This window comes from Nelumbo nucifera, chromosome 8, assembly GCF_055504915.1.
Source record: "Nelumbo nucifera cultivar China Antique chromosome 8, China Antique-T2T, whole genome shotgun sequence".
Lineage (NCBI taxonomy): Eukaryota > Viridiplantae > Streptophyta > Magnoliopsida > Proteales > Nelumbonaceae > Nelumbo > Nelumbo nucifera.
The window spans coordinates 52,964,767-52,981,647 of record NC_142656.1 but is presented as its reverse complement, the minus strand read 5'-3'; the positions used below and the strand labels follow the sequence as shown (position 1 = coordinate 52,981,647).

General features: G+C 36.1%; 1 protein-coding gene across 2 annotated transcripts; it reads left to right on the top strand.

Moving 5' to 3' along the window:
* Window positions 1-791: 791 nt before the first annotated feature.
* Window positions 792-10,999, top strand: LOC104601590 (uncharacterized). 2 transcript variants are annotated; one of them, XM_019198459.2, is made up of 2 exons: window positions 792-1,563; window positions 10,177-10,999. In XM_019198459.2, the coding sequence occupies exons 1-2, from the start codon at window positions 1,396-1,398 to the stop codon at window positions 10,720-10,722; spliced, it is 714 nt and encodes a 237-aa protein (XP_019054004.1). In that variant the 5' UTR covers window positions 792-1,395; the 3' UTR covers window positions 10,723-10,999. The 2 variants fall into 2 exon arrangements, with proteins under 2 accessions (XP_019054004.1, XP_010263286.1); XM_010264984.3 differs by lacking the exon at window positions 792-1,563 and adding an exon at window positions 8,835-9,042.
* Window positions 11,000-16,881: the final 5,882 nt, after the last annotated feature.

Genomic DNA, 16,881 nt, shown 5'->3' with positions numbered 1-16,881 from the left:
ACCCGACATGTACATCTAGTTGCTGCTACAAATCCAAAGTGCTACAATTTTGGGATTTGCAAGTCCCACCTAAGATTCTAGGTTAATTACAAGTCTGGATGACTTGTGAGTCCAACTGACTTAGGATCCCATTTATGGGTGATTATGAATGAATTGCAAATCTCATATATTTGTGAAGCAAGATGTGTTGAGATTCCCGCACCCCGGCCTATAATGCTTTTAACCTATGATTGAAGCAGATGGTCAGACAATTTGACCCATCACACAGACACATTTTAGCTAGGTCCATTTTACCTTTGACCCATCTAGTTGCATAAAGGCATTGACTTGGTCAATGATTTAGTGACTCAGCTGGTTTAACTATGAACTTATTTGACTTGGTCAATGGGTCACGCTTCCATGTATTTGTTCTTATTATTTGTTTTGTGTATTGGTTAGTGTCGGAATCAGATTCAAAATCCCTTAGAACCGGAATTCTCTATTCTCCTTGCCCATTTGATTCATACGGGAACCGAAATCAGTTGGCATGAGATTCTCATTTCCCAAGGGAAGAGGAGGGAATGACCATTTTCATTTCAAATGGGAGAACACCATTCCACTAAAAATGAGAATTAGATTTCGATTCCATCGATTTCAATTAACTAAATGGACCCTAAAAAGCTATTTTGATTCTGATTCCAAACACCTTTTCTCATGAACCAAACGGACCCTAGAAACAAGAATCTCAATAAATCACAGGTTGCTCATTTTACTGGGCGTTCTCTCAAAAGTTCACACGTCAAGATATTATTATTGCTAACTTGATGTTCTTTCTTCCAGTTAAGGCTGCGTAATCCAAACACAGAAAATAAGCTTTCTTAGGAAGAGAACAAAACAAGCCATAGAACATGAACAGTGTGGCAATCCCTCCACGGAACTCCTGAAACGGCTTTCCGTTTGCAGCCGAGCATGTTCATTCCGTGCGCTTGGCCATTTACTTCTGTTTGGCACATTACCTATACGTAACCAATAGCGATGGGTTCCTCCTCCCAAGAACAACGTACGTAACTCCTTTCAGATTTATCAACCTCTCTGCTTTCATTTGATCATGATGACGATACCATCAGATTACCTTCTTGATACGGATGATCTCCTGAGTCCTGAGTGAGCTAACCTTTAGTAACTGACATCCATGGTCTTGGGTATCATGGAGCTTGCCTCTGTCTTACGTGCAAGTTTTGAACTTGTTGCTATACTCATCGACTCATCCTTTTTCTGGTAACTTCTACAGCTGGAGACCTTGGGTACTCTAGTGGTTAAAGCGCCTTCACATATATAGAGTTGTGACTTGTGAAGAGTTGCAGAGGAGGAAAACAGAAGCAGAGAGAGAGAGAGAGAGAGAGAGAGAGAGCTGAGATGGAGTGGAGGATGTTCTATCTGGATTTGGTGATGGTGCCTCCAGCGCTGCTGGTCACAATTGTCTATAACGGTTTGTTATGGTATAAAGTTCGAACCAAACCACTCACCACCGTCATCGGTGTCGATTCAATCTGCCGGCGTGCATGGGTCTCTGCCATGATGAAGGTATTATATAAAAACTAACCTGTTCCATCCTGTGTATATAGTAGCTAGGATTCTGATGTGCATGCCTTCGTTCATACTGAATGTTATGTGGGTTTAAGGGTGGTTTGATCTCTGTTGATTTATAGGACTATTTAAAGTGCAAGTAGATTAATCTTCCACATGTAGAGAAATAAAAAACCGAAATTAAAGAAAAAAAGAAATTTATTATATGCTTGTGGTGTTAAAGGTGAATCTTTGGCTCCACACACCACAAAAGAAAAATTGTGTGTGTGTGTGGGTTAAGATTATATTTAATCCCTTTGATTATAGCTGAAAAGAAGTTGGATCAGATTCGATTTGAACATAATAGTGATCCATTTAGTTAATGGATCGAATTCAGATATATCTTAATCCGATCCCTTTTGTTTATGAAATATTATAATTATATATTATTACAATTCTAATCGAATGCAATTCGAAGATAAGATAATCGAATTCCAATTCAAATCATACCCTGACGAATTCTTATCAGATTCGGACCAATCAAGTTTCTTATGAGATCGAACCGGATATACCCTTTGCTGAGTCCAATCCGGTCCATTTACACCCTACATTATATGTTAGATGTTTAGAAACAGTTTTCCATTTAATCATGCTGTTTTCATTTACAAGTTTGCTTGATTTACCTTTTAACACTCTTTTATAAATCCCAAACTTTACTCCAGTGGAGGGGCGATCATTTTAAATTTTAGGGGTTTTTATAGTTCAGTCCACCCCTAGGGTGAAACTAAGATTTTTAATGGTGGACTGAATCCTTCCTGTGCATTGATGCTAAATTTATGGACAGGATGCGGTTTATAAGGGCTACTAATAGACTAAAAGAGGGCTGCATTTCAAATTCCTAAGGTGAATTGCATCAATCCACTTATCCTTAAATTTTATTAACAATTTTCTAAAGGAAATTTTATTAATACCTTGATCAACCATTGATATGGTGTCAAAAAAAGATCAACAAGATTCCTATCGACCTTCTTTACATTGCAGGTGACTAACTATTAAAAGGAAGATTTATCACAAACCATAGCAAAGCTATGCATGAATCAGATAATTAAAAAGTCTTCAAATCATTTTAATTGTGGAACCAATGGTGAGTCCTGATCCTGATCCTGCCTGCTCTGATGATGAGCCTCAGACCAATTAAAGCTCATCCTCAAACGAAAGCCACTCATTCCCTTAATTAAAGCTCCCTTTGCCTCGTACAATTCGTAGCTTGGATATCCACATATTCTCAACTGATTGATGTTGCCACCCACAGACTGGATACCTTGATGGGATTGCCAAGAATATGCCCCACTGCAAGTGGAGACACTATTGACGTACGTTGGATCAATACTTTATCTGACCCACTGACCCAAGTGCTAGCTCCCCACGAAATTATTGTAGGCCTCCTCCTAGTATTGTGGTGTCAATGGATCGGTTTTGGATCGGACCCCGTCTAGTCCATAATTAACGGATTGGATGGACCAATAAGACATATTGGATTTGAGGTTCAAAATATTTATTAGATTGGATTGAATCGGGTCTGTCCGTAATAAATTTATATTGTATTGGATTAGATTAAGTTAATATTTGGTCCATTGATATGACAAGAATAGAGGTGTCAATGGACCCAGCTTGGATTGAAACCAAGGTTTAAAGTATTGATACGGGCCGATATTTTTTAGGTTTTATTTATTTTTTTGAAACCAGTTCAGAGGAGTCACTTTAAGACCCAGTTACCCTCTGAACCAGTGTCTGATCCGATAGAATCCTTGGAGGGGCGTATCGAGAAGTCATCGGCACAATACATATTAGCCGATACATATCGATACTTTGAACCTTGATTGAAACCGATCTAAATCAAAACGAATTTGAACATATTAAAAGGTCCGAGCATTGAATTGGACTGATCCAAAATATTCATTGAATTGGATTGGACTTGGTCCATTTATAATAGACCCACATTGGACTGAATCGGATTGGACCAAATTCAGTTCAATTGACACCCTTAATATTAACTGGCATGCATTTTATGGTGCCTCGCATTTCTTGACACAGTAGTAACGAGATAATCCAGAGACCCCTCAATAAAATGCAAACATGTCAGTTAAGATGGGCTCTACCATGATACCTAAATGCATGAAATCTGATGAAAAATTTGTGATCAATCAATTGGTACCACAAAAGTATTAACCAATCAAGTGGAATTAATTTATCAAAATTCATAGGTGGGTTGGTTTTGACTGGTCAAAACTGTTCCCCCGTACCATGTCTTTTCAGCATCATAATTTTTTCCATTTAAGATTTCAAATGCTGGTGTACTCACATTTTATTGGGATCGGTTGAGACAAGATTGTAGAAAATGTTGCCGTGTTGTTCTAAGGGAGAATGACGGATCAGCCAGGGTCAGAATTGATAGGCTCAAAGTATAGCTGGGGTGGATGTCAGGTTGAAATTGATGCTAATTTATAGGCGGGATTGATGTATAGAGTGGGGGGTTTTAGACCATTTGAATGTTTATAGCTGTGCAGTGGAAATCAAATATCTGAATTGGGCCTGTCCGTAATTCTCCGTTCTTCTAAGGTATGATAGGATATCATATTGAGGGATGACCATCTGTTACCTGAAATTTCAAAGTTCTTCTGAGGCCATTTGAAAAGAATTCGGATTTGATCAATCCTCAGAAAACCATCCTCACACTGTCCTCACAGCCTGTCCCTTTCTGTTGTCCATTAGGAATAATTCTCCATGAATAAAAATATATAATCCCTTGCAGTTGTGCAATAGAAAAGACCAGCTAGCAATCCAATCCACTCCTTTTGGTTTTGAACAATGGATTCCAAATGGGTTTTCAAATTTGGTTGTAAGTCGGTAAGGTCTCTCCTCACTGCCGGCCAGTCAGGCGCATTAACCAGTGGACTGATGCTTGATGGGAGTGACTGCCAATTCATAGTAGGGTGTGCCATCAATTACCATTCCAGTCTTAGTACAAATAAACGGTGCCCCTAATGTGAAGAAAACCTTTGTGAGTAAAAATCCTTTTCAGCATTTGGTCGGACGAGTCAGCCAATAATTCTTGTTGCCCTGCTCACTTTGCTCAGTGCCGACCAGGTCCGGCACCATCTTATTAGCCACTAGAATTGGTAAGAAACAGCCTGTCTTCATCTCAATACATATTCATTTTCATCGATCTATCAACTTTTTTTGTGTCAATGGTGTAGCGTGCAAATAAATAAATGATATGTGTTAGATAAGAAACTTTATTAGGCCATTGTGCGCATCCCACTAGCATTGAATACTCGGTTAGATGATAAAACATACCAACCAAAGTCCTAAAAGTTGGATACTATTCATCAAAGTTATTAAACATGACTCAGCTGGATGGCCGGACTTCCGGCCGGCCAACCTTATCCTAGAACTAGATGGTCAATTGGTGATTGGTCTTTCCAAAAAATGAAATCCTAGAACTTGATGGTCGATCGGTGGACCAAACGTTTCGGTAGCTGACTGTTGATTCAACCTCCATTCAGTGTCTGAGGACGTTGGTGATAATTGCTATAGCACCAACAGTTTCTTACTGTAACACAATTACTTATCTTCATGAGACATGGCACTACAAATAAGAACTCGTTTGAACATTAGCAAGGTTTGTGATGTATCAGTCTGCATCGAATTTCGCTTTTATCTTTTATTTTTTTTAGATTTTTCTCAAACTAGTTCAGAGGTTTGGTTTAAGTCCCATCTATCTTGTATATTTGAGAGGTCATGACCAATACTTATCTATATTTTGAACCTTGAACATTAGTATAAAACAAAAACGTTGAACTAACAAAAATATAAGCTTTTGACTAAAATTCTTCCTCTTTTTAACTTTTATTTTTAAGAGGATAAAGTAATTAAAGACCACTCAACCGACAAAGAAAGAAAGAAAAAGTAGGATCAAGAGAAAAGCTAGTCATACATCTAAAGCACAAAGAGAAAACACACAAACAAATAAATAATAAATAAATAAAACATGTTGAGCATTAGGGTTATTTTATTACAATATAATTTATATTGTACAACATGAGTTTTATTAGTATAGAACAATATAATTTAAATAAAACATGTATGTTTTATTGTACAACATGAGTTTTATTAGGGTTATTTTATTAGAATAAATAAAACATGAGTTTTATTACAATGACCAGAAGATTTTGTTCAGAAAATGTAATAAAAGATCTAAGGGGGTATTCTTTTTTGGGATTTTGAGAGGGGAGAAAGTTGGTCAAATCCCATTGACCAAGAGACCCATGTTTTTTTTTTTTTTTTTTATTTATGTGGAGACCAAGGAAAGTTATTTTCCTGAGTATCACTTATTTCATCTCTTAGGTGGATAAATTAACTTTTCCATCTTGGGAAAGTTGCCAACACTGCTTGGATTGGACAAAAAACGCCCCTTTTTATAATGGAATTTTAATGGCTGAAATGGTCATTATTTTATTTACCTAAGAAATAAAAAAAAAATATGGATAAATATAACTTACAGAAAATTCAACAGGGCCTAAAGATTAATCTTCAATCAATTATTCAAATTAGGTTCAACCCAGATGAATAATTCATTGAACAAGGAAACTTTCAGTGCAAATCATTTGAAATTTTCTGCTTCACGATAATATATACACTTGTATTGTCATTGTCTCTATGTGGAGTCTGAGTTTCTCTTCTTTTTCTCTGTAAATTTAAATTGCATTTGGACGAGCTCACTGTCATTAGTTGTATCTTCTCCTTCTCCTCCCCCTAGAATAATATAGCTTCAGTTCCATTTGTTACAATTATTTGCGTGGACATGGCATCTCTTAGACTCAAGCTATTTGCTGCCTAGATCTTAGGACTGCCTTTACAGGTTTTTTAACTCTAGAGCGTTTCATATTTCAGATAGAATCTTAGAAGATGTTAAACTCTCACTCTTAGAAAAGTTTATCCACTCACATAAAAGTGATCACTCCACTCTCTTAAAATTCTCACACATTTAGCATCCTAATCGCTAAAAAGTGGCCACTTCAAATGTATGGTAGTAACTAAATTTTATTCAAACACAACCATTTCAAAAGTAACAATTGAACAGATAATTTAACTTAAAAATAATATTCAAAATATTAAATGAATAAAAATAAAAACAAATAAAATTCATAAAAAATAACTAAACAATTAATACAAATGATGTGAGTTTCATTCTTTTAGATGAAATAGTTTATTAATTGCAAGCTAGATTTAACATTTTTTGGAAGCATAACCTAATGGTGTGAGTTTCATTTAACCTCTTAAGTCATATTAAAAACAAAATAAATTAATAGTGATTTTCAAACAAAGTAGGTCACAATAGATTGTCAATTACAAAAATGTAAGACGCATGTTAATTTTTCTAATTTAATTTTTTTATATTTAAATAATAAATTTCAAATTAAATGATATTGTAGTTGCTTCTTAGTATAAATCATTCTCAAGATATAACATGATATGTCTCTTAAATCATATAAATGGTGTAACCTAAATGTCTAATATAAATAATTTAAGAAATTAAAATAATTCAGATTAATTAATGATCCCTTATTACGGAATTAATCATTTTATAGTTTATATAGATAGGAAAGGCTTTTCTTAAGATTAATGATATTGACATGCACGTGGATGCCATGTTTTGCTTCACACGTCAATTGCGTGAGCATTGGCCACCTTTTGACCTATTTTCTCCTGAAAATCCTCGTCGGATTCTCACCACAATCTGCACCTCTATCTACCACAATGCCCTTAAAAAGTTTGAAACTATATTTTTAAAGATTTGTCTTCTTTTCCCTGTTAAAATGGTCCTATAAACGCTGAAAAAACACTGAATTTTTAATTGTAAAATGGCGATAAGTCATTAAAATAAGGAATGCCAAACGCAGCCTTATGCCCAAAGAACGATTTATTCTTCCTCCTGAAACTCATTTGACATTCCAATCCTCCTTTTTTCAAGTAGTTTGTTGGATATGTTCTACGAACAACTGATTAATGGGAGGAGAATAAAAGATATATTCATCTTCTGTTGGAAGATGTATAACAGGAAAGCCGCCAGGATATATCCAGCCTAAAAGTTGGCATAAAAATAGTAAACTCTTTCTTGCATTCTGAGGTGTTAGAACTTAGAACCCATTGTCTTTTTATGGGTATATACCTAGGGAAAGAGTTTTTCAATATGTTGGGGCTTCTAGAACCCATGTGATGTTGTTGTGGTTTTTGATTATGGTGGTGTTTGGTATTGTGGTCGTGTGGAGCTGTTTCATTGCCACACAAGCGTCACATATAGGTTTTTTTGACTGTACATGCATTTGGACTATGTGAAAGTGAATTTCTACTCCTTTGGGCGTTTGATACTTGGCTAATAATGACACCTATATATTATAGGGAGAATAACGGTTCATCCCAGAGTCAGAATTTTTAGGTTTAAAGTACAGTTGGGGTGGGTGCCAACTCGGAAGTGATGCGGGCATTGGTATATGGAATAGGGGTTTTTGACATTTTAAGTGTTTATAGCTTTACAGTAGAAATCAAAAATCTACATTGGGCCTATCCATACTTCTCCATCCATATATTATATACATACATTGTAGATCGTGCCAAAACACTCCACTCTCCCGATTTTCAATGCTTAAATCGAGTGCAAAGCAACACCTCAACAATATCATGATACCAAACACCCTTTATAGTGTTGGCTACATAAATCTTGTTCCATCATTCTATTCTGCTGGGTGTCATACATATATTAAAATTCACTGTCTAACATAGAGCTATATATTTCAATTAATTATTGGTAAAGGTTTAAAAAATCTAAAAAATAATGTTGTTTCAGAATTTAAAGAATTTTCATTTTTTTTTCTGTCTGTAACAATTGTAAGTGATATTATAGATGATGACGAAATTGTGGGTCAAAATGCTATAATAGAGAAATAGGGTTATGGAATTGGTGTTGAATTCTATGGTGGAATTTTACAAAAGTATCCTTGAAGAATTCTTGGAGTGGCACTTAGAGTTATTTTTTGGAGCATAGAGTGGCATTCATTAAGGTCAATGGCCAAAAGTTGGGCAAACTCCAACTTTAATTATAGGAATAAGCCTTGTCTTTTACCTAAAAAGTTAAAGGTGGTTCTATTCACTATATGACCCTTGCCCCAAATCAAGTCCAAATGCATTGTGTTATCTCTCTATATAAAGGGAACTGAGCTGTGAGCAAACCAAAAGAATAAGAACTCATACATACATAGAGAGAGAGAGATGGTGTGGAGGAAGTGCTATCTGGATTTGGTCTTAGTGCCATTGGGGTTTCTGGCTACCCTTGTTTATCATATTTGGTTATGGCATAAAGTTCGAACCCAACCTTTCACCACCATCATTGGAACCAATTCCGCCGGCCGACGTTTATGGGTTGCGACCATGGTGAAGGTAATGCAAAGGAAAACCAACTTTCCCTTCTATCTACTCACAGAAGGTCAGTTTGGAAGGAGTATAAATACAAATATATAGAGTACAAAATCTTCTATTTTGTATTATTTTGCATTGTACATATTTGCATTTATATATACTCTTTTCAAACTGAGCCAGAATAACAGAAATTGCCCACATTTTCTTAAGAATTTCCTTAAAAATTCTTATGGATTTTTATGAATTTCCTATGGAAATAAGAGAAACAGAAAGTTGAGGGAAAGTTCAGATCATGGATTTTTATGAATTTCCTTAAGAATTTCTGTCAACATTTTTTTTTCTAATTTCTCCATTATCTTCTATCAAACCAAACACAGCATTAGGGGTGGTTGTTTGATGTGTCTTTCACTAGTATGGTTAGCGCTTTCAAACTTTAACTTTTGAAACCATGCATGCAAAAAACAGAAAGCTTTGTTCAGTACTAATTGAACATGCTGTGGTTGATGATGGTATATTGGAATATTGGATAATGACTGAGTTCATTTTCTTTGTTATTTACATCATACCAAAGCAGAAATATTGCCATATAGGAATACATCATCATCAATAGATGTTGATAGAAAGCAATGACCATGACTGTAGAATATTCTCCACCTTTCATGGTTTCTTATGGTGATTGAGGTTTTCACATATACGACTCTGCTGATATGTATGTCATGTGATGACATGTATGCCACAATTAAATGCCCAGTTCTGTATGAAAGTTATTACAAATTTAAATTTATAGGTACACTAATTTGCTTTGTTATTCTCAATATATAAATTAATCTCTTTTCAAAAAAAAAAAAAAAGAAAAACTGCCAAATCTTGGGTCTTGGGAAGGGTGGACTGAACTGAGTTTCAACTTTGTTTTTGGCACTTTTTTAACAAAGTGGTCACTCTGATCAGTCCAGATTCACAGACGAATTCATATCTTCCTATGAATGGTAACATGTAAATACAGAAGTTGTTCTCTGAATTTGAGGGGAATCCTCAATAACACATAAATGCATAACACATTCTCATGCTTATCAGCCCAACATTTTAGTATTTTACCACTGCACCAAGCAATTATACTTTCATAACTAAAGTTTTTTTTTTTTGTTGGGTTCTCAGGATAATGACAAGAAGAATATATTAGCCGTTCAGACCATTCGAAATGCGATTATGGGTTCGACCCTGATGGCCACCACATCGATCCTGCTTTGCACTGGCTTAGCGGCTGTCCTCAGTAGCACTTATAGTATTAAGAAACCACTTAATGACGATGTCTTTGGAGCGCATGGTGAATTCATGATGGCGTTGAAATATGTCACTCTCCTCTTGATCTTTCTCTTTGCTTTTCTCTGTTATTCTCTGTCTATTCGGTTTGTGAACCAGGTGAACTTCCTCATCAACTCCACTCAGGACCCTTTGGGCATAGTGACTCCCGAATATATCTCTGAACTACTGGAGAAAAGTTTCACCCTCAACACTGTTGGCAACAGGCTTTTCTACTCAGCCCTACCTCTTCTTCTTTGGATCTTTGGTCCAGTACTTGTCTTCTTGAGTTCAATAACCATGGTTCCAATACTGTACAATCTGGATTTTGTTTTTGGGGGTGGGAAGAGTGAGATCAAGGAGAAGGTTGGCGAGAAGAACAAGGATTTTGTATCAGTGTGAATTGAATGAGACAATTATCAAAGAGCTGCGCTCCCTCAGATTGATTGTATTAGATGGGTCCTTCCTTTGATAATATGCACTCATGGGTTCTGCATAACTGATTGAATATGTGAAGACATCTCGTTTTTCCATCTTCGTTAATTTTAAAAGTTGGTGCTTATGTGTATAACATTTTAAGTATGGTTGCATGTATATATTTGTAATGTGATTATTTAACTCGAAGTCGGCTGTAATAAAAGTGAAAGGATATACTTTTTTTTCATGGAAAAAAGAAAAAGAATAGTGATCTTGTAAGTGGAGAGAAGGTTATATACCATCACTGAATGTAAGCGAAGTGACGGAGTAGATACAACTTCCACAACATAAACATCTAAAACTATGTGTTTGGTTTCATGGGCATTAATAGATAGAGCGGCTGTTTGGCATCCTTGTCAATTTCTAGAGCAACGGCGCCACATCAGTGTCACATAGGAAAAAACGGTGCTTCAGGAAATAACCATATGTTTGGAACTATTTTTCCATAGAAAACAGTGCTCCAAACCATGCATTGGAAATCGGGAAGGTATGGCTTGGAGCAATGCCAAATTTGACATTTTCTGGAGTTGCAGCTCGTTGCTGCTAACAGGGCAGTGATGTGGCACTGGATAATGGGTAGAAGTTGCTAACAGTGCAGAAAATGTTTCTTAGAGCATTAGTACCGAACAGAAAAAAGTTGCTGTTGCTCCAGGAAACGTCCTACCTGGCAGAAATGATTCCAAACAAGAAAAAGACACCATTTTCTCAGGAAATGGTACTTCCAACCCACACATCAGCAGCACTGTTTTTTGAAAAATACGGTGCTGCAAAGATGCCAAACATATACAGGGTGTTTATTGCTTTAAAAGTTTATTTGGAAAACTTACTTTAAACGTTTATTGTTTTAATTGTTTTCAAATAACATTCCATAAAGTTATTTTCCACCTCAGCTTAAAATACCATATAAGCATTTCATTCCAACAAATACTGGGGAGTTGGGGGTAAATTCAAATTCTTGTTTCCCCAATGACTCATAGACACAAATTTAAGTATTAATGTAGTAGTGTTTTTCTAATAAACAGCCAGGAAACCAAACATAACTAATATTGTGTCTCAACATGTCAAAAGTCAATAGTGGAGGCCACTTGGGCTGTAGGACTGGGTAAATGGGTAGGCTCAGGTTTACCTAAGAATGATAATGGGCCGGGCCTGATTCTGGGCTTATGGTTTATTTATAAAATGTTAAATATATGTAATATTTTATAGTATATGTCATGTAATATGTATATGAAATTTATTTTATATATTATATAATATAAAATATTATATATTATATATTATATGTATTATATAAAATAGATAAGACTATACATAAAATTCATAGCCTCATCTAAGTATGGGCAACTGGGCCAGGCTGAAAACTCTGCAAGTTGGAAGAAGAGGAACTAGTAAGGCTACAACTTGGGCCGGGTTGGCCCGAACTCAACCCTAATCCAATCCAAAATGATTGGGTTGGGTTGGGTCGGATTGATATTCGGGTTAGGTTAGGGCTGAAATTTATGAATCCGATTTTACTTCGGGTTGAGTTAGGGTTAACCCCTTAGCCAATCCAGTCTAATCTGAATCTGACTTTATAGTACATGTTATATGTAATATATAAAATACATTGATTTGTTTAGATGCATGATATTTGTATAGCCCCCACCACATAGTATCATGTATTTTTTTAAGATAATCACTTCACTTAATCCTAATCAGAAAGAATAAAACCTTAATAATAATATTTTTTTCTGAAAATTTTATTCTTCATCTCCTCTACGTTGTTTTCCGCCCAAGAAAGATCTATCGTAAGCCATAACTCATGGTAAACTATAGTTATTTCTAAAACTTGTTTTTTTTTTTTTAATTGTATACCAAAAAAACAAAAAAAAAAAAAACGTCAACAAACAAATACTAATGAAAGATAGGATTAATATATGTAGTGAAAGTTGAGTTAAGATCTAAAATTGAGAATTTATGAGGTTTTAAGGGATGGGAAGAAAGTTGGGTTGGGCCCAACCCGAGCCCAACCCAACCCGAAATTGACTTCGGGTTGGATTGGGTTTGGTTAGGGTTGAAGGAATTTAGTTAGGGTTGGGTTGGTCGGGTTGGAGTTTAAAACTTAGGGTTGGGCTAGGGTTGGTCTCAACCTGACCTAACCCAACCCGACTTGCAGCCCTAAGAGGAAAGGGAGAGCGAGGTAGGGCTTCAGCTTAATTGTAGCTAACAAGGGTGTTCTTAGGTCTTTTGGGCTTTTGCTACCATTTTTTTTTTCAATTTGGTTGTAGAGATTTGGTTTTGAGCTAAGTTCTTGTAGTGCTGGTGGAGGAAGTTGGTGCTTGTTGGGTTGGAACTGGATGGACTGGAGACAAAATCATGTACATCGGGCTGAACATCTAACCCGATCATGAGTATACACACCAGTGTTCTATACACATGAGCACACATGAGACCCAAAACATGCGTATGGAACACTGGTGTACTGATTTGTGATAGGTTTCTAAACCCATTGTGCATGATTTGTTTCCAATAGGGGTGCAATTTGGGTGGGCTCAACTTGAGCCTGAACCGGTCCAGTCTAAAATTTTACACGGGCTGGGCTTGGATTTTCAGTCCTCGGGTTGGGTTCGGGCCCAAGAAATTGGGTTTTTATTTTTCAGGTTGGGCCTGGGTCTAGCCCTTAGATAGCCCGAACCCGGCCCGAGCCCAGCCTGAGCCCAGTCTAACTATACACATATGTATATTTATGTTAATTTTATACATATTTATCTACTTACATACATCGAAAAAAAAAACATACATATTTTACATACATATATACATAAATATATGTATATATATTTGCATAAATGCATATATATGTATAATTTTAGAGTGGGTTCATTGACCAACCCGAGCTTGGCCTGGGCCTGAACCCAACCCAAGTGCATCAAATTATAGTGCGAGCTGGGCTTGGGTTGGGAAATTTAGGCTTGACCTTGGGCTTGGTCCAGACTCGGGCCTTAAGCCCAAATTTTAGGATCGGGTCCAAGTTGACCATAAACCTGGCCCAATCCGCACGACTTGCACCCCTAGCTTCCAGCCAATACGAACTCTATTGGGCTTGGGCAGGGTTAAGATTCGGTTGCTTTTATATCTGTACCTTTTTTTCTCTTCTTTTCTTTTTTAATAAAATTTTTATCTTAAAAAAGGACCATGCTGAAAATGATCACCCATGGGTTTACCCAGTTCAAGACCATGCTATGTCTGGTTTGAAAGAATGTAAGAGAGAAACAGATCAAAAAATGGAAAGTTGTCCATAAATTTTGTAAAATTCCTTGGGAATTTACCCTCAACTTTCTATTTCGTTCTTGTTTACCATCAAACCAAAAACAACGTTATTGATCCTAAAAGCGTAATTAATGAATATACAGTTATAAATCTAGATAGGTGTTCAATTTGTTTGCCATTTTCAATGGCTGTCAAAATGTTGAACAGTTAGAAGGCTAAAAGGTTAAAACCAGCCTTGGAAGGAAAATTCTATAAATTCATTCAAGAGAACAAAGTAGTTGTAATGAGCCTTTAATGCTTTCATTCGGATTCGAACAGTTTGGTTGGGTGGAATCAGAATCCTATTCCTATTCTTAATAGAATGTCATTTTCCATGATTATTCCTTAGTTTTCTTTTGGGAATGAAATTCTATTCTTGCTGTTTCCAATGACACTTTTATTCCTATCTGAACCAAAAAGATTATAAAAATAAATCATTCCCGATTCCAATTCTAAAAGATTCTGATTTCGATTCTGACTACAAATCAAATGGAGCCTTAATTTTCTCCACTATTTCTTTTACTGGTCAGTTACTTAAAATCGAAAGAGATGACTGTTTGTTTTAACTTTTTAAGCATAAACGAACATAAATTCGTTAGCTAGTGTTCAGGGCAAGCTTGATTCTGGTTGATCTGAATATTTTATCCAAGAGAAGGAAAAGAACAGTTGCCAGCTCAGAATATTCTGATTGATCTGAATATTCTGGTCGATTCTGTTTGATTATATTGTAGCCACCAAAGGCCAAACTTCTAGATTCAGAAGCCCATACTACATATTTTATTCTTAAACAACCAGAATTCGAAGGTTCTATATATCTTTAAACTTGAATCCTATGTGCGAATACTTTAATCAATATATTCTTTCAAGACAAGTGCTCCTATAAAGAATCATTTATGAAGAAGGCAATTTTTTTTTTCCGTTGATGGTTATAATTTGGTTTGTTTTCTTTCTGTCTTCTTGGTGTGTTGAATGTAATCGTAATATGAACCCTGTTTATTTAGCCATTAAAGTGATGCTTAGCTGGTCTGGTTGGACTTTTGCGGAACCCATATCAACTGGGGTTGGTCTCTTTTCGTAATCCCAGCTCTGAGATTCTGGATCTCTAAAAGAGAAGAAAAGGTATCAAATTCGTCCTCAAACAAACGATAGTGGTGAGCATGTGACCGAAGAAAGAAAAATACACCAACTGGACATTCCTTCTGCAAAGTTCCGGTTGATTTAAATGATAGAATACACCACCAGTTGGCTTGCCTTGGCTGGCTAGAATCCCAACTCTTTTAATAACATTGTTTAAAGAAAAAACCAAATGACTGCTCTTTTCGATGAGGTGCAGCTTATTTAATTCAGCTTTATTTGACTCTGGATCTCCAGCCCACATGAATTCTGCCCACGTCATACAATGGTCATGCATTGGGAATATCTCCTTGTGCATAATATTATGTAGGAGGATGAAATGTTCTCCATGTGCGACGTGGGCAAAGTTCTTATGTAGGCAGGGTGTTTATAATCTCTCCTACCCACAAATTCTTTCAACATCCCTACCCACAGGATACTACAGCTGTGCATTGGGAATACCTCATTGTCATTCACTACTACACAGCTGTAGCGTCTATAGTTAGATGTGGGAAGACTTTGTGGAGTGCTATTTTAAGACTATCTTTATAATTTTATCTACTCTTATATAGATAATAGGTGGGTGGGCTCAGATTGGGATTTTGTCAAAATTTGAATGTGCCTGGCCCAAGACCTGAACTTGGAACAATGCAAAATGCTTACTTGGTCCAACCAAAATTTCACCCCTAGCTAGGGTTTTTGAACCCCCATTGACCTGGATGGTTGGACCATTCAGCCCAGGAACTATTCAATCAACTGGTTCTGTTTTACACTAAACTTGGTCCCTGGTCAAAAATTGTTGTATCGGTCAATGACCCATTGACCCAAGCAGTTGAACCGTTGATCCGTTCGACCCATTTAATGGTTTTGGCCGTTTTTATTATTTAACTTTTTTTTTTAATTTTTATTGCCAAAACAGGCCATCCATTTGAACCATCAACCCAGAAACTGGTGGTCAGAACTGTTCCAGTTCCGGGTAGTTTTTTAAAACATTTCCCCTAACACTCCCAAAATTAATGAATGTTGTGTATGTTTGTGTGTCTCACTTGGCTGCGCTAAACTCTTATTTCTTTTCTTCTTTTTTTTTGTTTTTTTTTCCTTGACATTCCTATTCTTTTGTTTTGTTTTCTCTTCATTTTCTTCAACCTTTTATTCACTACTATTGAGGCTGTATTTGGCATTCCTTTGATTTATTTCCTTTTTGCAATTTAAAATTCAGTATTCATAAGTGAATTTTAACTGTAAAAAGGTTAAGTCCTTAAAATAAGAAATGCCAAATGCAACCTTAAGAATGTTAAGATGTTTATTAAATCAGTATTTTCTTTATATCTTGCTTAAAGGCCTTTGTAAGTTATATAAGTTTGGATGGTAAAGAAATGTTGATCCTATCAAAGACCAATCTGAATAGAATTGGTCATAGGCTGCAACTTGGTTAGAACAGGGGTGTCAATTGGACGGGATTTGGTCCAATCTGGTCCAGTCCAATGAGTCAATTACAAATGGACCTGGTCCAATCCAGTCTAATGAATATTTTGGACCATTTTGGACTGGTCCAAAGACTGTCCAATCTGTTTAAATTCCTGTTAGTTTAGATTGGTTTCGACACAAACCTGGTCCATTGACACCTATATTCTTATCTTCTATCGATGGACCAGATATTGGCTTAATCCAATATAAATTCAT

Bases quoted from the DNA above. Each gene is read 5' to 3' on its own strand.
- LOC104601590 (XM_019198459.2), top strand. From the start codon at position 1,396: ATGGAGTGGAGGATGTTCTATCTGGATTTGGTGATGGTGCCTCCAGCG. The intron at 1,564-10,176 runs GTATTATATAAA...TTGGGTTCTCAG, and splicing joins GGGTCTCTGCCATGATGAAG to GATAATGACAAGAAGAATAT.